Source organism: Thunnus thynnus, chromosome 8 (genome assembly GCF_963924715.1).
Source record: "Thunnus thynnus chromosome 8, fThuThy2.1, whole genome shotgun sequence".
Classification (NCBI taxonomy): domain Eukaryota; kingdom Metazoa; phylum Chordata; class Actinopteri; order Scombriformes; family Scombridae; genus Thunnus; species Thunnus thynnus.
Genome location: NC_089524.1, coordinates 122,380 through 147,939, shown reverse-complemented (window position 1 = coordinate 147,939; position 25,560 = coordinate 122,380). Strand labels below are relative to the sequence as shown.

At 42.7% G+C, this 25,560-nt stretch overlaps 1 protein-coding gene across 1 annotated transcript in view; it reads left to right on the top strand.

Moving 5' to 3' along the window:
- The window catches only part of si:ch73-60h1.1 (calcium/calmodulin-dependent protein kinase type IV), a 35,192-nt gene extending 12,962 nt beyond the window's left edge, over positions 1–22,230 (top strand). The window contains exons 6-11 of the mRNA XM_067596012.1: positions 7,262–7,352; positions 11,547–11,621; positions 11,736–11,811; positions 13,759–13,885; positions 19,492–19,644; positions 20,224–22,230. Coding sequence (XP_067452113.1) covers positions 7,262–7,352; positions 11,547–11,621; positions 11,736–11,811; positions 13,759–13,885; positions 19,492–19,644; positions 20,224–20,739 — 1,038 coding nt within the window. The 3' untranslated portion in view covers positions 20,740–22,230. The remainder of the gene's footprint in view (positions 1–7,261; positions 7,353–11,546; positions 11,622–11,735; positions 11,812–13,758; positions 13,886–19,491; positions 19,645–20,223) is intronic.
- Positions 22,231–25,560: the final 3,330 nt, after the last annotated feature.

Sequence of the window (25,560 nt, the reverse complement as noted above, 5' to 3'; positions counted from 1 at the left end):
TGTTGCTGTAGTTGCTGTAGTTGTAGTTGGTTGCAGGTGTTGCTGTAGTTGCTGCTGTTGGCTGCAGGTGTTGCTGTAGTTGTTGCAGCTGGTTGCAGGTGTTGCTGTAGTTGCTGTCATTGGCTACAGGTGTTGCTGTAGTTGCTGTCATTGGCTACAGGTGTTGCTGTAGTTGCTGTCATTGGCTACAGGTGTTGCTGTAGTTGCTGTAGTTGTAGTTGGTTGCAGGTGTTTCTGTAGTTGTTGCAGCTGGTTGCAGGTGTTGCTGTAGTTGCTGTCATTGGTTGCAGGTGTTGCTGTAGTTGCTGTCATTGGCTACAGGTGTTTCTGTAGTTGCTGTAGTTGTAGTTGGTTGCAGGTTTTGCTGTAGTTGCTGTCATTGGCTGCAGGTGTTGCTGTAGTTGCTGTCATTGGCTGCAGGTGTTGCTGTAGTTGCTGTAGTTGGCTGCAGGTGTTGCTGTAGTTGCTGTCATTGGCTACAGGTGTTGCTGTAGTTGCTGTAGTTGTAGTTGGTTGCAGGTGTTGCTGTAGTTGTTGTAGTTGGCTGCAGGTGTTGCTGTAGTTGCTGTAGTTGTAGTTGGTTGCAGGTGTTGCTGTAGTTGCTGTAGTTGTAGTTGGTTGCAGGTGTTGCTGTAGTTGCTGTCGTTGGCTGCAGGTGTTGCTGTAGTTGCTGTAGTTGTAGTTGGTTGCAGGTGTTGCTGTAGTTGCTGTCGTTGGCTGCAGGTGTTGCTGTAGATGCTGTAGTTGTAGTTGGCTGCAGGTGTTGCTGTAGTTGCTGTAGTTTGCTGCAGGTGTTGTTGTAGCTGCTGTAGTTGTGTTTGGTTGCAGGTGTTGCTGTAATTGCTGTTGTTGGCTGCAGGTGTTGCTGTAGTTACTGTCATTGGCTGCAGGTGTTGCTGTAGTTGCTGTAGTTGTGTTTGGTTGCAGGTGTTGCTGTAATTGCTGTTGTTGGCTGCAGGTGTTACTGTAGTTGCTGTAGTTGTAGTTGGCTGCAGGTGTTGCTGTAGTTGCTGTAGTTGTAGTTGGTTGCAGGTGTTGCTGTAATTGCTGTCGTTGGCTGCAGGTGTTGCTGTAGTTGCTGTAGTTGTAGTTGGCTGCAGGTGTTGCTGTAGTTGCTGTAGTTGTAGTTGGTTGCAGGTGTTGCTGTAGTTGCTGTAGTTGTAGTTGGTTGCAGGTGTTGCTGTAGTTGCTGCTGTTGGCTGCAGGTGTTGCTGTAGTTGCTGTAGTTGTAGTTGGTTGCAGGTGTTGCTGTAGTTGTTGTAGTTGTAGTTGGTTGCAGGTGTTGCTGTAGTTGCTGTAGTTGTAGTTGGTTGCAGGTGTTGCTGTAGTTGCTGCTGTTGGCTGCAGGTGTTGCTGTAGTTGTTGCAGCTGGTTGCAGGTGTTGCTGTAGTTGCTGTCATTGGCTACAGGTGTTGCTGTAGTTGCTGTAGTTGTAGTTGGTTGCAGGTGTTTCTGTAGTTGCTGTAGTTGTAGTTGGTTGCAGGTGTTGCTGTAGTTGCTGTAGTTTGCTGCAGGTGTTGTTGTAGCTGCTGTAGTTGTAGTTGGCTGCAGGTGTTGCTGTAGTTGCTGTAGTTTGCTGCAGGTGTTGTTGTAGCTGCTGTAGTTGTAGTTGGCTGCAGGTGTTGCTGTAGTTGCTGTAGTTTGCTGCAGGTGTTGCTGTAGATGCTGTAGTTGTAGTTGGCTGCAGGTGTTGCTGTAGTTGCTGTAGTTTGCTGCAGGTGTTGCTGTAGATGCTGTAGTTGTAGTTGGCTGCAGGTGTTGCTGTAGTTGCTGTAGTTTGCTGCAGGTGTTGTTGTAGCTGCTGTAGTTGTGTTTGGTTGCAGGTGTTGCTGTAATTGCTGTTGTTGGCTGCAGGTGTTGCTGTAGTTACTGTCATTGGCTGCAGGTGTTGCTGTAGTTGCTGTAGTTGTGTTTGGTTGCAGGTGTTGCTGTAATTGCTGTTGTTGGCTGCAGGTGTTACTGTAGTTGCTGTAGTTGTAGTTGGCTGCAGGTGTTGCTGTAGTTGCTGTAGTTGTAGTTGGTTGCAGGTGTTGCTGTAATTGCTGTCGTTGGCTGCAGGTGTTGCTGTAGTTGCTGTAGTTGTAGTTGGCTGCAGGTGTTGCTGTAGTTGCTGTAGTTGTAGTTGGTTGCAGGTGTTGCTGTAGTTGCTGTAGTTGTAGTTGGTTGCAGGTGTTGCTGTAGTTGCTGCTGTTGGCTGCAGGTGTTGCTGTAGTTGCTGTAGTTGTAGTTGGTTGCAGGTGTTGCTGTAGTTGTTGTAGTTGTAGTTGGTTGCAGGTGTTGCTGTAGTTGCTGTAGTTGTAGTTGGTTGCAGGTGTTGCTGTAGTTGCTGCTGTTGGCTGCAGGTGTTGCTGTAGTTGTTGCAGCTGGTTGCAGGTGTTGCTGTAGTTGCTGTCATTGGCTACAGGTGTTGCTGTAGTTGCTGTAGTTGTAGTTGGTTGCAGGTGTTTCTGTAGTTGCTGTAGTTGTAGTTGGTTGCAGGTGTTGCTGTAGTTGCTGTAGTTGTAGTTGGTTGCAGGTGTTGCTGTAGTTGCTGCTGTTGGCTGCAGGTGTTGCTGTAGTTGTTGCAGCTGGTTGCAGGTGTTGCTGTAGTTGCTGTCATTGGCTACAGGTGTTGCTGTAGTTGCTGTCATTGGCTACAGGTGTTGCTGTAGTTGCTGTCATTGGCTACAGGTGTTGCTGTAGTTGCTGTAGTTGTAGTTGGTTGCAGGTGTTTCTGTAGTTGTTGCAGCTGGTTGCAGGTGTTGCTGTAGTTGCTGTCATTGGTTGCAGGTGTTGCTGTAGTTGCTGTCATTGGCTACAGGTGTTTCTGTAGTTGCTGTAGTTGTAGTTGGTTGCAGGTTTTGCTGTAGTTGCTGTCATTGGCTGCAGGTGTTGCTGTAGTTGCTGTCATTGGCTGCAGGTGTTGCTGTAGTTGCTGTAGTTGGCTGCAGGTGTTGCTGTAGTTGCTGTCATTGGCTACAGGTGTTGCTGTAGTTGCTGTAGTTGTAGTTGGTTGCAGGTGTTGCTGTAGTTGTTGTAGTTGGCTGCAGGTGTTGCTGTAGTTGCTGTAGTTGTAGTTGGTTGCAGGTGTTGCTGTAGTTGCTGTAGTTGTAGTTGGTTGCAGGTGTTGCTGTAGTTGCTGTCGTTGGCTGCAGGTGTTGCTGTAGTTGCTGTAGTTGTAGTTGGTTGCAGGTGTTGCTGTAGTTGCTGTCGTTGGCTGCAGGTGTTGCTGTAGATGCTGTAGTTGTAGTTGGCTGCAGGTGTTGCTGTAGTTGCTGTAGTTTGCTGCAGGTGTTGTTGTAGCTGCTGTAGTTGTGTTTGGTTGCAGGTGTTGCTGTAATTGCTGTTGTTGGCTGCAGGTGTTGCTGTAGTTACTGTCATTGGCTGCAGGTGTTGCTGTAGTTGCTGTAGTTGTGTTTGGTTGCAGGTGTTGCTGTAATTGCTGTTGTTGGCTGCAGGTGTTACTGTAGTTGCTGTAGTTGTAGTTGGCTGCAGGTGTTGCTGTAGTTGCTGTAGTTGTAGTTGGTTGCAGGTGTTGCTGTAATTGCTGTCGTTGGCTGCAGGTGTTGCTGTAGTTGCTGTAGTTGTAGTTGGCTGCAGGTGTTGCTGTAGTTGCTGTAGTTGTAGTTGGTTGCAGGTGTTGCTGTAGTTGCTGTAGTTGTAGTTGGTTGCAGGTGTTGCTGTAGTTGCTGCTGTTGGCTGCAGGTGTTGCTGTAGTTGCTGTAGTTGTAGTTGGTTGCAGGTGTTGCTGTAGTTGTTGTAGTTGTAGTTGGTTGCAGGTGTTGCTGTAGTTGCTGTAGTTGTAGTTGGTTGCAGGTGTTGCTGTAGTTGCTGCTGTTGGCTGCAGGTGTTGCTGTAGTTGTTGCAGCTGGTTGCAGGTGTTGCTGTAGTTGCTGTCATTGGCTACAGGTGTTGCTGTAGTTGCTGTAGTTGTAGTTGGTTGCAGGTGTTTCTGTAGTTGCTGTAGTTGTAGTTGGTTGCAGGTGTTGCTGTAGTTGCTGTAGTTGTAGTTGGTTGCAGGTGTTGCTGTAGTTGCTGCTGTTGGCTGCAGGTGTTGCTGTAGTTGTTGCAGCTGGTTGCAGGTGTTGCTGTAGTTGCTGTCATTGGCTACAGGTGTTGCTGTAGTTGCTGTCATTGGCTACAGGTGTTGCTGTAGTTGCTGTAGTTGTAGTTGGTTGCAGGTGTTTCTGTAGTTGTTGCAGCTGGTTGCAGGTGTTGCTGTAGTTGCTGTCATTGGTTGCAGGTGTTGCTGTAGTTGCTGTCATTGGCTACAGGTGTTGCTGTAGTTGCTGTAGTTGTAGTTGGTTGCAGGTTTTGCTGTAGTTGCTGTCATTGGCTGCAGGTGTTGCTGTAGTTGCTGTCATTGGCTGCAGGTGTTGCTGTAGTTGCTGTAGTTGGCTGCAGGTGTTGCTGTAGTTGCTGTCATTGGCTACAGGTGTTGCTGTAGTTGCTGTAGTTGTAGTTGGTTGCAGGTGTTGCTGTAGTTGTTGTAGTTGGCTGCAGGTGTTGCTGTAGTTGCTGTAGTTGTAGTTGGTTGCAGGTGTTGCTGTAGTTGCTGTAGTTGTAGTTGGTTGCAGGTGTTGCTGTAGTTGCTGTCGTTGGCTGCAGGTGTTGCTGTAGTTGCTGTAGTTGTAGTTGGTTGCAGGTGTTGCTGTAGTTGCTGTCGTTGGCTGCAGGTGTTGCTGTAGTTGCTGTAGTTGTAGTTGGTTGCAGGTGTTGCTGTAGTTGCTGTCGTTGGCTGCAGGTGTTGCTGTAGTTGCTGTAGTTGTAGTTGGTTGCAGGTGTTTCTGTAGTTGCTGTAGTTGTAGTTGGTTGCAGGTGTTGCTGTAGTTGCTGTAGTTGTAGTTGGTTGCAGGTGTTGCTGTAGTTGCTGCTGTTGGCTGCAGGTGTTGCTGTAGTTGTTGCAGCTGGTTGCAGGTGTTGCTGTAGTTGCTGTCATTGGCTACAGGTGTTGCTGTAGTTGCTGTCATTGGCTACAGGTGTTGCTGTAGTTGCTGTAGTTGTAGTTGGTTGCAGGTGTTTCTGTAGTTGTTGCAGCTGGTTGCAGGTGTTGCTGTAGTTGTTGCAGCTGGTTGCAGGTGTTGCTGTAGTTGCTGTCATTGGCTACAGGTGTTGCTGTAGTTGCTGTAGTTGTAGTTGGTTGCAGGTTTTGCTGTAGTTGCTGTCATTGGCTGCAGGTGTTGCTGTAGTTGCTGTCATTGGCTGCAGGTGTTGCTGTAGTTGCTGTAGTTGGCTGCAGGTGTTGCTGTAGTTGCTGTCATTGGCTACAGGTGTTGCTGTAGTTGCTGTAGTTGTAGTTGGTTGCAGGTGTTGCTGTAGTTGTTGTAGTTGGCTGCAGGTGTTGCTGTAGTTGCTGTAGTTGTAGTTGGTTGCAGGTGTTGCTGTAGTTGCTGTAGTTGTAGTTGGTTGCAGGTGTTGCTGTAGTTGCTGTCGTTGGCTGCAGGTGTTGCTGTAGTTGCTGTAGTTGTAGTTGGTTGCAGGTGTTGCTGTAGTTGCTGTCGTTGGCTGCAGGTGTTGCTGTAGTTGCTGTAGTTGTAGTTGGTTGCAGGTGTTGCTGTAGTTGCTGTCGTTGGCTGCAGGTGTTGCTGTAGTTGCTGTAGTTGGCTGCAGGTGTTGCTGTAGTTGCTGTAGTTGTAGTTGGCTGCAGGTGTTGCTGTAGTTGTTGTAGTCGGTTGCAGGTGTTGCTGGCAGCAGTCTTGTTGCACATGGCGGCAGCGTGCTTCAGCTGCAGGTCTCTTATGTAACAGCAGCTTCCATCCTGCTGCTGAACAGATTAAAACCAGAGAGGATTAACACACACACACACACACACTGGCCACAGCTGACCTACATCTACCACGCACAGAAACATACGCCTGTATATGTGTGTGTGTGTGTGTATGTGTGTGTGTGTATGTGTGTGTGTGTGTGTATGTGTGTGTGTGTGTGTGTGTGTGTGTGTGTGTGTGTGTGTGTGTGTTGGGATTACAGTACAGTTGTATTTGCTGTATCACATGTGTGTGACGTTAATCTGCAGCAGAAACATCCTGCAACCCCTGAACACATCAACATCTTTTTATATTTTGACCCACATCATGTTGGACATTTTAAATGTGATTTATTGAAGTGACTGAAGAACATGTGTGTTCATTATGACAATAATCTATTACTTAGATTAATATTTATAGGTTAACCTTGAAGGTTTATAACTAACTAATCGTCTTTTACTGCTGTGGTCTTTATATATTCCTGAATTTATCGTGGTTCATGTTTCCTAAATGAAGATGAGGCAGAATAACCAATAATAGATTAAGTGCAAGTTTCATTCTGTAAGCGTAAAGACATAAAACAGTATTTTAATGTTGGAAAATGAGATTAAAGAAATGGAAAACCATGTGAAACACATGATAGAAATATGGCATTTCTGTTAGTTTCCTGTATTGATGTGAGGAAGGTTACAGCCTCCTCATCGCTCCACACAGATCTGATGTGTGTGGTCACTGGCGACCTGCTTACCCGCCCCAGTTGTTAGCAGCTTAGCATTATGCAGTAATGACTAAAAGCAATTGGCACAATTTGTCCACTTGGAGACGTTTTGAAGAGGTTTGGAGAGGTCAGGCCTATGGGTCTGGTTTATACAGGTGTGCTTAATAAGATGTAGAAGGTATGTGGTGATTTGCATAGTTCTGGCATAAAGTATGTCCGAGTTATTCCTATTCAAATATGACTAATTATAGACAAGGACCAAAAACACTTTTTTAAGCCATATTTGAACTGATGTAGTTTTAGTTGTGTTTTAGCCACATGCTAAACAAGCACATTTCCAGAAACTAGAAGATGTTACCTCTCAAATGAAGCTGAATACATGCATTTGGCCTCACAGTTCTTCTGTTATAAGCTTTAAGGTGGAAATTCAAAAAAAAAGGGTGGATGTTAAGAGGCTGTTTCTGCCATTTACACAGCAGCTTATGCTCAAACTGAAAATGTGAATGAAAATAGGATGGAAATATTCTAGTGAGCTGCAGTTGATCTGAGAAGAGGATGCATGTGTTCAGAGAGCAGCAGGGGATGCTTGGAGCTGGAGGAAGAGGCCATCTGTCAGTTCAGAGTTTCATTCTGTGTTTCAGTCCATCCTGCCAAATCCTCCCTGACCCCCAACCCCCAACACCTTCACCTCACCGGAAGGCTGTTTCATCCACTCCAGTTTGTTCTGTCCAACACTGTCATATTGTGGTTGTAATGAACACACTGAGCTGTTAAACTGTGTTTCTGTAATATTTTGGTGTCGTGTGTGTTATTTCAGTATTTACACGAGAACGGCGTTGTGCATCGTGACCTGAAACCTGAGAACCTGCTGTACGCCGACCTGTCGCTGGACGCTCCTCTGAAGATAGGTAACAAACCGATTCTAGATGTTCATGTTTTATAGAACTTATAGTTTCATTTAGCACGATTCAGTTTTACCATCAACTGTTAATGTAGACACAAACATCACAAATCTTACGCGTCACTGTCACATTATCCCCTTAGTTTTATGTTCGCCATGCAAACTGAACTTGTAAATTGGATATTTCTGACAGCACCTGAAAGCAGCATAACATGTACAGTATGCCACTATAACGCCAGGATCCCACCAGGCACGCGTGCGTTGCGTCCCGGCGTGTACTTGCTCAGCTTTTGTTGATTTGGTCGGCTACGTAGTTAAATGGTTTCTTTATTCGTCTGTTTTAATTCAGCGGTTCAATTCCTGGCTCCTCCAGTCCACATGTTGAAGTGTCCTTGGGCAAGATACTGAACCCAAATTGCTCCCGATGGCTGTGCCATCAGTGTGTGAATGATTAGTTCCTACTGATGAGCAGGCACCTTGCATGGCAGCCTGCCATCAGCACATGAATGTGTGTGTGAATGGATGAATGTGGCTTGTACTGTAAAAGTGCTTTGAGTGGTCAGAAGACTAGAAAGGTGCTATACAAGTGCAGTTCATTTACCATTTAAGTCCCTTAAAGATGGTCGGTCACAGTTCTACTCCAACAAAATAAATAACAGTCCTGGCAACCCTAAGCATCCTTTTTCCACCATGAATCATCTCTTGAGGCCACAATCATCTTCCACAATTGAGGCTACAGAATAGCGATGTAACAGCTTCACTGACCTTCAGAGCCAAGGTCAACAACATCCACTCTCTGATGTCCAACTCTTCCTCTCTGCCTCCTCCTTTCACTGACCCTCTGTCCGGGAGCTCACCGTCTCTACTCCATGTTACTGGTGTAAGGCAGAGTCACATTGAGAAATTCTCAGGAAGATGAAACCCTGTACTTGTGCCATGGACCCCATTCCCACAGCTCTGCTTAAATCATACATCCCCATTCTTAGCCCCCTGATCACCCAAACTGCAAACCTCTCCTTACAAACTAGAAGAGTTCCATCTACCCTCACTGACCCCTACACAAGAAGTTCTTGCCAGCTACAGACCTATCTCGAACCTCCTACCTTTCTGGTAGGACTGAGTATGTCTCACTGAGTGTTCTACAAGGATCAGTTCTCGGCCCGATCCTGTTTGCCCTCCACATCCTGCTTACCTTCTACATCCTGCTTACCATCTACATCCTGTTTACCCTCTACATCCTGCTTACCATCTACATCCTGTTTACCCTCTACATCCTGCTTACCATCTACATCCTGCTTACCCTCTACATCCTGCTTACCTTCTACATCCTGCTTACCTTCTACATCCTGCTTACCATCTACATCCTGTTTACCCTCTACATCCTGCTTACCATCTACATCCTGTTTACCCTCTACATCCTGCTTACCTTCTACATCCTGCTTACCTTCTACATCCTGCTTACCCTCTACATCCTGCTTACCTTCTACATCCTGCTTACCTTCTACATCCTGCCTACCATCTACATCCTGCTTACCTTCTACATCCTGCCTACCATCTACATCCTGCTTACCTTCTACATCCTGCTTACCTTCTACATCCTGCTTACCATCTACATCTTGTTTACCCTCTACATGCTGATTATCCTCTACAATCCGTTTACTCTCTACACTCTGTTTATCTTCTACAAACTCTTTACCCTCTACATCTTGTTTACCCTCTACATCCGGTTTACCATCTACATCCTGCTTAAAATCTACATCCTGCCTACCATCTACATCCTGTTTACCCTCTACATCCTGCTTACCATCTACATCTTGTTTACCCTCTACATGCTGATTATCCTCTACATCCTGTTTACCCTCTACATGCTGATTATCCTCTACAATCTGTTTACCCTCTACATGCTGTTTATCTTCTACAACCTCTTTACCCTCTACATGCTGTTTATCCTCTACAACCTCTTTCTACCATCTCCAAAACATGCTGCTCCTCTCTAACGCTGTTAGAGAAACTTGTCCTTTATCTCCTCCAGACTGGACTATTACTCTGATCTCCTCACAGGGATCCTGGCAGGAGCCTCCAGAAGTTCCAGAACATTCAGACCAGAGCTGCCAGGATCCTGATGACAGTGAAAACACTAACATATAAACCAGTTCTGTTTTCACTGCACTGGTTCCCAGTTCCCTTCAGGATGGAACACAAAGTCCTGCTGTTCACATACAAATCCATCAAACCTCCACCCGAACTCTCAGATCTGCCAGCAGCTTGCTCCTCCGGGCCCCCAGTACTAAGCTCCACAGTACTAACCCCCACACCATGGGCCCCCAGTTCTAAGCTCTGCACTACGGGGCCCCCAGTACAAAGCCCCACACCATGGGGGCCCCAGTACCAAGCTCCACTTGTGGAACAGCCTTCCTAACAATCTGAGGCCAGCACAGACCTGAGAGTCTTCTAAAAAAGGCCTAAAATGTTTCTATTCAGGAGGCTTTTTCATCTGAACTCATATTATTTTCTTAATGTTGTGTGTTTTATGCTTTTAATGCAGCAGCACTTTGAGATTCACTGTGAATGAAAAGTGCAATACAAATTAAATGTATTATTTTTACTATTTATGTTGATGCTATGTTTCCATCTGTCAGATTAGCTGAAATATTTTCACACTAAATCACGTTTCTCCCTGAGCTGTTAGCTGATGTTACAGAAAGTGTTACAGGAAACACTCACAGCTTCACAGAGTCACTCTGGTTTATTATTTGCCCAGTTAGGCTGTCGGCAGCTGATCCTCTGACTAATGGTTACAAGTGGAAACCTCCTACATCACCTTCCTCCTCCATCACCTTCCTCCTCCATCACCTTCCTCCTCCATCAACTTCCTTTAGCTCAGACTCAGCTGCTGAGAGACATTCTGTCCTCCGCCTCCACCCTCCTTTGTTCTCTTCCACCCTCTTCTGCTTCACCTCCACCATCCTCTGCTTCACCTCCACCATCCTCTGCTTCACCTCCACCATCCTCTGCTTCATCTCCACCCTCCTCTGCTTCACCTCCACCATCCTCTGCTTCATCTCCACCCTCCTCTGCTTCACCTCCACCATCCTCTGCTTCACCTCCACCCTCCTCTGTTCACCTCCACCATCCTCTGCTTCATCTCCACCATCCTCTGCTTCATCTCCACCATCCTCTGCTTCACCTCCACCATCCTCTGCTTCTCCTCCACCATCCTCTGCTTCATCTCCACCATCCTCTGCTTCATCTCCACTCTCCTCTGCTTCACCTCCACCCTCCTCTGTTCACCTCCGCCATCCTCTGCTTCTCCTCCACCCTCCTCTGTTCACCTCCACCATCCTCTGCTTCATCTCCACCATCCTCTGCTTCATCTCCACTCTCCTCTGCTTCACCTCCACCCTCCTCTGTTCACCTCCACCATTCTCTGCTTCATCTCCACCCTCCTCTGCTTCATCTCCACCATCCTCTGCTTCACCTCCACCATCCTCTGCTTCTCCTCCACCATCCTCTGCTTCTCCTCCACCCTCCTCTGCTTCATCTCCACTCTCCTCTGCTTCACCTCCACCATCCTCTGCTTCACCTCCACCATCCTCTGCTTCTCCTCCACCCTCCTCTGTTCACCTCCACCATCCTCTGCTTCATCTCCACCATCCTCTGCTTCATCTCCACTCTCCTCTGCTTCACCTCCACCCTCCTCTGTTCACCTCCACCATTCTCTGCTTCATCTCCACCCTCCTCTGCTTCATCTCCACCATCCTGTGCTTCATCTCCACCCTCCTCTGTTCACCTCCACCATCCTCCGCTTCACCTCCACCCTCCTCTGTTCACCTCAACCCTCCTCTGTTCACCTCCACCATCCTCTGTTCACCTCAACCCTCCTTTGTTCACCTCCACCATCCTCCGCTTCACCTCCACCCTCCTCTGTTCACCTCAACCCTCCTCTGTTCACCTCCACCATCCTCTGTTCACCTCCACCATCCTCTGTTCACTTCCACCCTCCTCTGTTCACTTCCACCCCCCTCTGTTCACCTCCACCATCCTCTGCTTCATCTCCACCATCCTCTGCCTCATCTTCACCATCCTCTGCTTCTCCACCCTCTTCTGAACACATAGATGCAGTTTTACATCAAGAGCTGAATATTCGAAGGAAACAATGGACAATATTTTTAATTTTTAATGGAGAAATCTTCCCTTTCAGCTGACTTTGGACTTTCCAAAATCATTGATGACCAGGTGACCATGAAGACGGTCTGTGGCACACCAGGTTACTGCGGTGAGTCCATCACACCTACTACACTATGATGTAGTACTATGTACTGTAGATTTTACATGACTCTCCGTTAGAGCTCCTGTCAGCCATCTGGCTAACAGGCTCCTCTGCCTGCAGCTCCAGAGATCCTGCGGGGAAATGCCTACGGCCCCGAGGTGGACATGTGGTCAGTGGGCGTCATCCTCTACATCCTGTGAGTCCATTAACACCTCCCTGACCACACACAGTAACTCACAAACACACACACACACACAGAGTAACACACACATACACACACAGTACTGACTCAGTCTGTCTCATTAAGGTCGTTAGAAGCGATGACATCATGTGTAACACATTATTTATGTGCGTTCATGGTGCGTTCACATATTTACTGTCAATAATAAACGTCAGCTTCAGCTCAGCTTTTAGACTCCAGAGGTGGAAATGTTCTGATAGCTCGGCTGACATGTGACACATAGTCATATTTATTACAGTGGTTTAGTTTATGGAGGTCATTCCCCTTTTCATTTTTCTTTATGTGGTGTTTAAATGCAGAAAACACAAAATAAGCCACAAACTGTTTATTTTAACCACTTGAGTACCTGTATCAAAAACACAAAATCACAGGTTCCATTTGAAGGCAGCAGGAGGTGTTTCCTTCACACTAAAGCTTATGTAGCCTTCAGTCAGAGAATTTATGGACACAACTGTCACCAAACACAGTCTGTAAAAGGTTTAATTACTTGGATTTTGAATAATAATAATTAGTTGTTCAATTATATTTTAAATATATATATATAATATTTTCAAATAGACAGGTTTCTGAGTGATGCTTACTTTTTTATTTTTTATGCTACTGTATGCTACTTTTTATGCTAACATAACGTTTTATTTTATGCTAATGTTACTTCTAATGCTAACATAACTTTTTATCTTATGCTACTGTTACTTCTTAAGTTTTTATGCTAACCTTTTTATTTTTCAGTCAAATGTTACTTTTTATTTTATGCTAACATTACTTTTTGTTTTTTATGCTAACGTTACTTTTTTAATTTTCGTGCTAACATTACATTTTTTCAAGCTAACTTTATGTTTTTTTATTTTTTATGCAAACCTTAGTTTTTATTTTTTAGTCAAATGTTACTTTTTAATTTATGCTAACGTTACTTTTTATGTTGACATCTTTTTCATATTTTATTCTCGAGTTGTGTTTTTAACTCAGTGATGTTTGAGAGGCTCTCAGTTAATTTCTCTCTATCTGTAGAGCTAATTCTGTGTACTCTGTGTTAGCTGCTGTTTCTTACTGAAGTATGTGTCATGTTATCTGATCAGACCTGACGGATGTCTGTCAAAGGTACGATGATGTGTGTTGCATACAAATTCACCTCTAAATAGTGATATCAATGGTCTCCAGTGTGTTGATTTATTTCTAAATACTGAAAATGTGCAGACAGAAGCTGTTAGGATGTTGTAGAAACATGTTTTCTGCCACCTGCTGTGCACATATTCTTGATTATTGGAAACCTGTCTATAGAACTGCTCTTTCAACAACTGCAGTAAAACACAACTAACTAAGCTGTGACTAAAATCTCAGAGATTTTTCTATATTTCCTCAATAATTAGTGGCAGTTTGTATGAAACTTTCTATGAAGCTTTTTAAAACATTTCAGACCTGTAAAATAAAGAGATGGTGATAAAAGCAGCTGAAAACTCAGGAAAAGCTAGTGAGTAGACTTTGTGTTATGATTATTTTTTCACACAAAAAGGATTTTACCTGCAACCATAAAGGAATAACTGCTGTTTCAAAGCTCTGTCTACGCTGCCAGGAATATGAAAATAAAAAAACTGTTGGCCTAAAAGACATCAAATTTTTAGTAGCACTCAAGTCAGCCTTAATAACTTTAATAACTTAATAACTAAATTTTAACTGTAAATGTAAACTAATGCCCAGAATATAAACAGAGAACATAGCCTCCAGCATTGCAGCCTGGTTGTGATTGGTGAGTTTGTTGATTAATATCTGATAAAGAAAAGTTCCAGTTTTAGATCTGTCATTTCCTCTTCTATGAATATCAGATTTACACAGTACAGTCCTATTATGTTTCTCCTGTCTGGTAACAGCCACTAACACTGATCTGACCTGTGTCCTGCTCTCTAGACTCTGTGGGTTTGAGCCCTTCTTTGACCCACGGGGGGATCAATACATGTACAGCCGCATCCTCAACTGTGACTACGAGTTTGTGTCTCCGTGGTGGGACGAGGTCTCTCTCAATGCCAAGGATCTGGTGAGTTCCTGGGTCTCGACATGAACATGATTCATTCACAGTCTACATTTCAGTTGATCAGTGATCAACAATCACATGACGTGATGACACATTTTACTAAACTGTTTTTTTTAGGCACACAAACAACTGTCACCAGTATAAATGGGAAGCTGTCTGTGTAAGATTACACTACACTTGTTTTGTTTGGAATGACTTGAGACTTGTTTTGGACAGCTCTTAAAATGACTTGGACTGTTGAAGGAGTTGTGACTTGACTGGACTCGTATAGAATGACTTGGATGACTTTGTCTTGTGCAGAATGATTCTAGACTTGACCTGGACCTGTTGTAAAGGGGTTGACTTGACCTTATTTTGCAATTATTTGGGACTTGAAATTGACTTATTTCAAATTCCATGGACTTGTCTGGAATGACTTAATGTAACGTGGTCTTTGACTTCGACTTACCTGGAATAACTTGAATCTCAAGTTGTCTTGAATTATACTTGACTTGGACTTGTCTTAAAGGAGTTATAAATTAACTAGAACTTGAACCTGTTTTGAACCTGTTTCCCATGGCAGGACACTTGATTTGGACTCTCAAGTGACTTGGATTTGTACTTGAGACTTGATGTAAACTTGTTTTGAATGACTCAGACTTGACTTGAAGTGGTCATAAATAACTTGACTTCAACTAGGATAATTTGAATCTTGGGTTGTCTTGAATGACACAATATTTGACTTGGACTTGTTTAAAGGAAATAAGAATTAACTGGAACTTGTCTGGAATGACTCGACACTCCAGTTGAACTTCGGTAGAATGACGCTTGACTTTGAATGACTCCAAACTTGGTCCTTTTTTCGAATGGCTTGACACTTGACTAGGACTTGTCTTCTATTTTCAACAGCAACAAAATGATACAATGCAAGGACCTACAATTAAGACAAGACATACTGAAAACCACAACACAAGAGCAAACACAAACACAGCAAGAAAACAACAAACAAACAATTGAAATAAAAAACAAAAAAACAGCAGTAATCACAACCTGGTGAATTTACAAAAAGCAGTTTGTATGTGCTTATACTGTTATATTTGTTACCCCCATACTTATTACTCTTGACCATTCCTCTTTCAGGTATATTGCTATTGGGGACCAGTCCCTTACTCCATATCCACATCACATTTATTCCTGTCTTCTTCAGAAACCTTAGGAAGTCTTATATGTTGAAAGAAATCATTCATTTTATCCTCCAAGTCCAGTGATTCTGAGGTATACAAAGACAAATGAAAATCATTAAACGCTTTAGCAGTTTCAGGTGTGGTATGATGTGGCTTATCATTCTTATCCTTAATTCTAGTGATAGTTTTATTTGAGGATTTGTTACTTAATAAATTAAATTAAAGTACCGCCCTGACCTATTAGCGTATTTGTGTATCTTATGTTTTTGTTTGAAAAATACCTTTTCTGCATTTTGAGATAAGAGTGTATTCAGAGCAGTTCTGGTTCTTATAACTTTATCCCAGTTGGCTTTGCGACCATTACACTTATGTTCAAATTCTGCTTCCTGTAACTGTACTTCAAGGTGTCTCTGTTCTTTCAACATTTTTTTTCTTGATATAATTATGCTCCTTAAAAAGCTTTAGTTGTTTCCCATAAGTTTGAGGGATCTGCACATTCATTATCAGTCTCCTGGATAAACATCTGTAATTCCCTCTGGGCCATGGAACAGAAATCTTTCAGCTAATATAGACCTATTGCATTTCAAGCTGTATCTCTTTGAGTTGTTATTTGAAATGGACATAACTAAAAAGACAGGAACATGGTCTGATATATGAATAGAACCAATATAAAATTTCTCAACTTGTTCAACACAGATCAAGGAGAGCTGAAAAATTATGACCAAAAAATGGCATGAAAAATCCAGGTTCACACACTCAAGATAGGTTTGAAAAATAAAAGGCCTCTATTTCAGTGGGCTAGAGTCTTAAAAAAACACACCAATGCAACTCTGTTTCTTTGTGTCTCTACACCCTGAAGAAGGCACAAGCTGACACGCATTGGTTGTTTTTTAATGGCTATAGTCCACTGAAATAAAGGCCCAAGGTAATAATTGTAATAAGAACAAAATGACAACAACATCATTAACATCAAAATGCAAAAATTAAAAAGAAAATTAAAAATGGTGGACTGGAGGCCAAGAATATAGGATAAAACAAATGGGAAATAAAGTCAACCAAGGAATCTTCAGTAGATTAAATAATAAATCAGAGCCGGATCATTTCCATTCCATTTACGTTGTTTCTCTTAATCTATCAGTCAGTAAATTAGTCTTTATGAATTTTTTTTTTAAATGCCACTGTGTTGACAGTCGGCCTATACCTCTCTGCCTACCCACACTCTCATTATTTGAAGTCAAATAATCAATAATCATTGTTCAATTGTTGCATGTGTATAGGAACATGCTTCTTAGATATTATCCCAGTTTTTTTGTCGTTACGGCCCTGTTTACACGAGTGGACAGAGTGGACAGCTCTAAGTACAGGTGTGTCTGGGCCGCATGAGGCCACATTCATTTAGCAGTGTAAACACAATGTGTCCTGGCCTGCATTGAAGGATGCCTACTCAACTGACGTCCTCTATTTTCCTGCAGACTAGGCATGGGAAGTGCATGAAGGGATGTGTTTTAGGAGGCCGACTCCTCTCTTTCCATTCTGGCTTAGGCTGAGATAAGGTAGCATCCTGAGTCACAGAGTAAACAGGACAGGTTAAAGGGTCAAAGGCAACATATAGCTTAGGGCTCTTCCTTTCCTGTGTCCTTATCTAGCATACATGGGCATGTAAATGTATACCTCGTGGCTGTTTGCCATTGGTTGTAATCCATAAATTTGTATGATTTGACCAATCACAGATCATTTCTCTGTTCCTTCTGCAACTATAATAGAATAGGTTTGCTCTTTGTTCAGTGAGGCAAACTGATGCAAATCTTTGTGTGTTGTGTCTCCTTATTGTACAATAATATTTTTTAATCTTCAACCAAGCAGTGTTTTGTGTATTACTTTATATGTGTGTTTAGTGTTTTCAGAAAATTTCCATAAACACAGGATAGTGAATTAAAAAAACATAATTCACCTCCCATTTCTTTCTGTTTTTCCCTGTTCCCCTAACTCGTTTTCCTCATCAAATCGACAATTAGAATAGATATTAAACCAAAACCAGGAAATACCTTGTTTTTTGCTTGTCTGTCTAAAAAAATATTTCAGAAGCTGCAGTTGTTGGATAGTTTCCTCTGTCCTGTCAATATGATAACTACAGTGTTTAGTTTTGCTGTGTTACATGTTTATTTGTATATAGAGCAGGGAAGTGAGATCTGAGCACAGCCAGGTGTAAACAGACATATTTTGAGCTGTCCACTTGTGATGGGATCACCCAAGACACATGTTAATGCCAGGTGTAAGCAGGGCCTAAGTGAGATAGGTAATGATAAGTGATAACAAAAAAAATGAAATGATTTAATCCATTATCTATGGGGCATCAGGCTTATTTTACACAGTATACTGCAGGCAGATGTAACTTTTCTATTGCATAGGGGATAAAGGATCACTGGTCTGGATTTCATTCACAAAATTCTCTAACTCATCAGGTGAGCCAAACCTTAATTTAGTGCCAACATGGTCAAAAGATAATGTCACCGGGAAGAACATGACATTCCTTATTCTCAAATTTTGGAGCTTCTTTTTCACCAGCAGGAAAGCCCTGCCTTTGGACTGAAATGCTTCCCTAAGGTCAGGGAAGAGGTATATTCTTTTACCGTTAAACTGAAGCTCTCCTTGCTCACGTGGCAGACACAGGATCCTCATCTTGTCCTGATAGTTCAGGAATTTCACTATGGTGGGTCGATATCATTTCTGTGGGTTGATCCTGTTACACACTGCAATCCGATGGCTCGTCTCCAGGGCTAGTGGTTTCAGGAAGTTTTCCTTCCCAAGTAGGCCAGGAATCAGGCATCGCAGGAAAGCCACCGAATCGGCTCCCTCGGATCACTGCAGAACTCCAACAATCAAGAGGTTTGGCTATCTGCTCTTATTTTCCAAATAGTCCACTTTTGATTGTAGTGAGGCCATATTGCTCTGTCAAGTTTGTCATAGCAATGTAAAGTTGATTAATTTTCTTTTCTATTCCTTGGAGATTAAAGAGGACTTCTTTTTGGTGTTCTCAGAAGTTCAGAGTATCTTCTCCATTGTGAATTCACCTGCCATTGTTAAGCACACAGTAAGACGCTTCAAGCAGCGTGGAGTATCTCAAAATAGCTTAAGGCTATGCAGGATTAATTCTTAGTCCAGTTTGGAAGTTGAGGCTGGTGTTGAATGACTTGGACTTATCTGGATGACTTGAGACTTGACATGGAATGGTCTCAAATAAAATAATAAAATGAATGTTTTGAAGTGATTTGAGACATGACTTGGACCTGTCTTAAAACAGTTCTGAATTAACTGTAACTTGAACCTGTCTTGGACCAGTTTCCAGTTGCTTGACACTTGACTTGGACTCTCAAGTGACTCGGATTTGTTTTGAAGTGACTTTTGAAATTTGCATACATCTGAACAATATGCACACCTCATTTGTCATTTTGCACATATTTCAATACTGTTCTCAGCACAACTGTTATCACCTTGTCTACCTCAGTAGATATGGATGTACGTGAGTGGTGGGTGGATATGAATGTGTGTGTGTGTCTGTATTTATTTGTCCAATAAATACTTTTTTCAAATTAAATTTCTAGTATATTTTAAATAGAATAATTTACAGCACCAGGAAGAGCCATAGCAACATTGAGACATTGATAACTAGTTTATTTCTGCATATGACAGTAAAGTCTATGAAAAGAATTTTGAATTGAAATGAATTGTGACATGATTTGAGAACTGGCTTGAAGTGGTCATAAATAACTTGGACTCATCTGGGATAATTTGAATCTCAGGTTGTCTTGAATGACACAATATTTGACTTGGACTTGTTTTAAAGGAGTTACGAATTAACTGAAACTCTATTGTGAAATGACTCCGGACTTGGACCTGTTTCGAATGACTTGTTTTTCGAATGACTTGAGACTTAAGTTGAAATTGCTCTTAATGATTTAAGACTTGACTTGGACCCGTCTCAAAGAAGTTGAGGCTGAGACTGGTCTGACTTGGACTTATCTGGGATGAGTTGAGGCTTGTCTTGAAATACCTGAGTCTTGATTTTGATTAGTTTCAAATGACTCGACACTTGACTTGTAACTTGATTTGAACTTATTTTCAATTACCCGGGCTTGTCTGGAGGGACTTGAGACTTCTCTTGGGCTGTTCTTGAATGAGTCTTTTCAGTGACTTGACACTAACTCTGACCCATTTCAAATGAATAGGACTTGCCTTGAATGACTTGAGACAGGACTTGGAAATGTCAGGAATGTCTTGGACTTTTATGGAGGGTCTTGAGACTTGACTCGTCTTGAACATCTTTATACTTGCCTGCCAAACAGGTCAATCAGACTTGACCTCTGCCACATTGAGCTCTACCTGTAGAAGGTTCTTTCATGGACAGGTGGTCTAAACTCAGTCCTGTCCCCGGTTGTCCATCTGCAGGTCAGTAAGCTGATCGTCCTCGACCCTCACAAGCGCCTCAGTGTCCGAGAGGCCCTGCAGCACCCCTGGGTGCTGGGTAAAGCTGCTCGCTTCTCCCACATGGACACCACCCAGAGGAAACTGCAGGAGTTCAATGCTCGACGCAAACTGAAGGTGAGGATGCCGTCTGGGTGTTTAACCAAGTTCACAGTGAGTTTGGTGACAGAACAAACACAAAAAACCTATTTAGTGTTTTTAAATGGAAGCAGTGACTTAACTGAAAGCTTGAACAAATCAGTCACACGCTGGCTTTGGGGATCTGTTATGCCAGGATCAAACTACAGGATGTTTTAAGGCTCTTTTTGATATGCTTTTGTTTATATAAAACAATTTTAGAGTGGTATTGGATTTACATGAGCTTTGTGTATACAACGTTATCTAATGTAGATTTATAAAGAGTCATGTAGAAGACTTGATGCAATCTATAAAAACTTCAGCTTTTGTTAGGGAGCCAAATATTTCTGTTGGAGGGCCACTTTTTGCCTACCAATGTCTTAGTCTTTTGACATGGTCACTGTGTCAGTTTGAAGAGAGCTCTGTGCTCCTATTGGTAACGTTCAACTTGTCAAACGGGTAAAAACATCCTAACAGGCTTTTTGTTGTGATTTGAGGCATTCCAGATGCTGCTTTGGTTGTCTTCCACTGTTTAAGTGTTTATGTATGTTTATGTTTTTTATGTGTTTGTGTCGACAGGCAGCCATGAAGGCCGTCGTGGCCACCAGTCGGATGCATGAGGGTTCGCGGCGTCGTACTGACAGCTGTGAGATTCCAGGCTCAGGGACATTGAGGCAGAGCAGCATTCAGCAGGACCTGCCCCCTGAGTCTACAGGCCCTGCCCCCACAAACACGGAGGCCCCGCCATCAGATCAGCAGTCACCGCCACAGGAAGACAAGTCAAAAAGTGCAGGCCAAAGTGCCCTCAGCCCCTCCCCTTCCCACAGCCCCAAACAACCCAGCTGTGATGTCACACCCACGGGCCCCGCACCCATTAGGCCGCCGCTGCGGGCCGATGGGCAGCGGCAGGCGTCTGTTGTCCCCAAAACTGTGCTGGGCCAGCCCCGGCTACCGCAGAAGAGCTGCTCCATGGTAGAACCTGCCCCCAGGGTCGAAGCGACACCCACTCTGGCCACACCGCCCAGTCCCAACAGCCTCAGCAACGGCTTCATGCCAGGAGCAGAGCCTACCTGTAAGACTGCCCACTGCCAGTGATCACCTGACGCAAAGCAGAGACACTCCTCTCTGCTTCTGTTTGCCACAACCACAAAAAAAAAAAACACAAAAATGATGCAGTTCTATTATCTTCTCTGCAAACAAAATAATTTATTTGGACCAAATTGCACCAGAAACTAAACTCTCTGCAACATCTACAGCTGAAATTTAATCACCAACAACAACTTTGTTCCTGTTCTGTAGCTCTGCTGTCATGCCACGTACTCACTGAGGGTTTGCTGAATGTTGGTCTGGTTTCAATGTGCAGGCTGGAGATTACTCAAGATATGAGAAACAAAAACACAATTGTTCCATCAGGACTTAAGACAGACCATGTCTTCTCTGCTATTTTTACTGTGGTGAGAAAAATAACACAACACGCTAATACACACTAATTGCCAAGGTAGCTAGCTAGTTTTACATGAACATGTTTGTTATTCAAACATCATTTCAATTTTCTTATACATAAAACTGACCAACTTCTATCTGTTGGTCTGTCTGAGAAGTTGAATATATTTAGAGACGTTAAACTTGTTGAGTACTAAGAGAAGGATTAGCAAAATGCTCTTTCAGTAACTGCATCAAAACAGTTTTTTCTGTCTGTTGTGTTTTTGTAGATAAATTATTTATCTCATATGTGATTTTAATGATCAGGTAATTATTTGGTATATCTGTGTGCCTGTAGGATTATGACACAGACGTTTTTTCTATTTAAAAATAAATCCTTTAAATGTTCTTTAAATGTTTTTTAATCATAATATATATTTCCTGTTATCATCTAAAACAAAGCAAATATTAAGTCAGTTCAGGTTAGCTAGCGTCTCTGAGCTAGCATGCTAGTTTGTAATTTGGAACAGTGCAGCATTAACGTGATTCAGAAATGCTGCTTCAATGAGTTTGTAGCTGTAATTCTCACCCGCATCTTGAGAAAATATACGTTAAAGCTCGGTCACACTAACATTTAAAATGGAAACTGATAGTTATTAAGCTAGCTAGCTGGGAGATCTATTGTGACAAGCTTTAGCATATTAGCAGTTAGCTCACCAGCTACAGTAGTTATTGTGTTGATGAAGTCTGACTTGGACTTTACTTCTGTGGCTTCTTAGCTTGATATAAACTCCTCTCATTTTACTGCTCAACTCAAACAAGTCCTAACCAAACTATAACGTCGTGTTTTGTCGCTCTTCTTACCGCAGTAACAAACAGAGAAATTAACATGTTTACAACTGAAACAAACTCCTCAGAATCGAGAGTCAAGCTAAATGTGGCACTTTGTCAGGTCACTAACTGCCATTTCGTCTTTGAGAACAGGCCACTGCCACTTCAAAGGAGTCTAATGTTTTCTCTCTGAGTGACATGTTCAGATATCAGTCACATGTCTGTGTTGCAAACATTAGGTTAGCATAAAAACTGGAAGCAGGGGAAACTGCTAACCTGGCTCTGTGACAAGTTAAGAAATAAACTTGCCAACACATTTTAAGTTCAAATGAACACCTGTCTGGTTTATTTAATCTGTACACAAGAAAAATAATAATGTCATTGTGCGCTGTAGTCAGAGACAGAAGAATGGATTCACTGTTGTTAATTAAGAAATAGTTCCAGCTGTAACTTTACATTTCAGTTTGTGTACGAATTAATTACAGACATGTTAATCAGTGATCTTAATAGGAGTCGGCAGGTGCCTTTTTTAACTTTGGACAGAGCTGACAGCCTACAAAAGAGACGTATGAACACGCAGAATGCAGATGGTGGCAACATCATATTTCATGACAGATTGTTGCTCGTCCTTCAGGGCGTTCACATGTTTATAGGACCAAGTCTGCGGTTTGTTTTGAACATGTAATAATAGGTTTGAACAGAAATAACCTTATGTTACAAACTGTAGTTTGCATGTTGAACATTTGGTGAAATTCCAACAAGTCCTCCACATTAAGCTCCAGATACGCGGTTCGACCACAGGATGACCCAGGATGAAGGGACTGAGGGGGCTGCAATAGCCTCAGAAAAGCTAAATAACAGCAACATAAGGCTATTGTTTCAAAATCAAAGAATACATTTATTAATCAGAGCACTCATATAAGAACGTAGCACTAGCAGAGATAGTTTTTTGAATTTATGAATGATTCTCAAGATCAGCAGAGGGAGGCATGTAGGAACAGCTGTTTGCAGCTTGCAGCTCTCTCTCTGTCTGGTTGACTGTCCCTTCACCTCCCCGTCGTTTCCCTTCTGTCTGGGGATTATTATTACAATCAGGTGAAAATGAAATTAGGGCTGAAAGCTCTGTTTACAACAAAGCAAGCAGGCTAACAAACCGAATTAAGTGGCATGTTTTGTCAGTGTGTCTGTCGATCTCCTCTGCTCCGTTTCAGTACTATGGACCCATGCATACACCAATGCAAATAGCCTAAAATTATACTGGCTATTTTTTATACATAGGCTACATAAAGTATAAACAGAGGGGGCAAAAAATACAACTGAGGGAGCTAAGCACTCTCTGTGACTCCACACATACACAATCATTTTCTAATCTGGCGTCTCTATCAGCAGTAATCAGCAAGACGACATCATCTGTCTGTGTTTTCCAAAACCATCACACATCACTGTTAATCAATAATGATGTTTGATGATGTGACAGCGCTGTGGTTCAGGTCTGGTTAGGTTTAAAGATGATGGTTTGGGTTAAAATGATCACTTTGTTAAGGTCAGAGAAACATGTGATGGGTTAAAGTTACTACTTCCTTAAAGTTAGACCACCTTCGTCGTCATGGCAACAATAATAACCACGGGGTTAAGGTTAGGGAACGATCGTAGATATGCTTTTTAAAAAACTGTCCCGACTCACGGTTGGAAACAGGAAATGAACAGCGTCTCTGTTCACTGTTGGGTTAAAGCCTCCGTCCCGCCGCCGCCTCTGAACGAGGAAATCTGTCACATATATAAACGTCATGTGACCTGCAGCTCTGCTCCGCCTCACAGTTACTACGACCGCTAGATGGCAGCTGTCACTCAAACTGACTGTAGACTGACATTATGACCTGCTGTGCTGACAGTCTCTGAAATGAGCAACAGGCTACCAGTTTCCACCTGCTTCTAGTCTTTATGCTAAGCTAAGCTAACGTATTCAACACACAGACATGATATCCATCAGAATGTCTCACTATCAGAAACAAAAAACTCTTCAGTTCCAATACGGGACATACAGAGTGGCCGTCTTCTTCTTCTCCTGGTACAGAAGCTGGATCTTTCCTCAGACGCTCAGAATCTGTCGGAGCTGATTGATTGTATTTTATTAAATCTTGGTAGCACGTCTGTGCGGACACTCTGAAGTGAAGGACGAGGAGAGAGCAGCTTTGTCTCTCTCGGGTTTATCTGCTTCTTCTTCTTCTTCTTCTTCTTCTTCTTCTTCTTCTTCTTCTGCATCTGGTTGTGTTTGTGAGCATGCGAGACTTCAGACTGAAGTTTCATGTTGCTGTAAAACTGAGAAACGGCTGATTTCTGCTTCTGTCTGCGACGTGAAGAGATCTGCTTTGAGTTTTTTATCCTTTCTACTCTTTACTGTGGACACCCGCTGAAATTATTACGCAGCTGTGTGAGTAGATAAAGTAGATCCAGTTGTTAGCGTTCAGGTAAGTGATGTATTGTGTTGTGAGCTTCTAGTAAATTGCGGTGTTGTTTACACTTTATCAGCTGTTTGCACTGTACATAGTTTGGTTTTACACAGATTATCACACAGATCTTCACCACTCCTCTTCAGCGCAGACACCTTCAGTGTTCAGACCCCCAAGGACCAAATCTGACCTTTGACCTTTCTTAAAAAACAAATCCTTTCATCTGATCTGAGACCACACGTTCTACCTCTCTCTGTACAGGGGCTTCCAAAAACAAAACATGACGCAGACATCAATGACGAGGCGAGCAGATGGACCAGATGCCAAACATAGAAAAACAGATTCCACTTTTACACACTGATGTACGGTGGCCAAAACAGTCCAAAAACTGCAGTCCAGACAACACAAGCAAAGACAGAAATTGTACTTGAAAAGCAACACAGAAGGAACAGATCAATGCAGTTATTGGAGAACAGTCTGTAAACACTGACATATGTATATATATATATATATATACATATATGTGTGTGTGTGTGTGTGTGTATGTATATATACATATAAATATACACATTTAGATTTAGTCAAATCCAAAGTAAACTACAAGCACGCCGAGACAATCAAACGTTAGAAACGTTTTTCAATTATATATAATTATTATTCTTGCACTTGTGATTTATTTGTATGCACATGTACACTCATAGATACAAAAGAATAACGCTCTTATTTTAGTAAAAGCACATTTATCATCATCATCATCTTTTTTTCTGATGAAATGTAATTAAAAATGTACAATAAAATATACAATAAAACAAGAATGAATGAATCTCGGCTGCTTGAAGGAACTCAGGAAGCCACTGCAGGCGGGAAATCAATCAATTCATGATAAGAATAGATTAAAAACAGAGACGCATACAGTTTGTGGAGTGTCCTGTTCAGTTTCTTTTAGTTCTCCCCAAATATTTAAAGATTATTTCATGAAGTTATTCTTGCTGTTGCAGCAGGAAACTGTCAGCACAGACGGAACAACTCAGAGTCTGAAAGAAGCTGCTGTTATAAACTGGTCGGCGAGTTTTCTCTGTTTGCTTGTGTTTTCTCAGGCTGCTGTACTTTCTGGTCTCTTTCAGCCACCGTACAAAATCCTTTATGAAGAGTAGAGGAACGCTTTTGTCCTAAAGGGCTTCTTACTCTTTGAAGAGGAACCAAACCACAAACC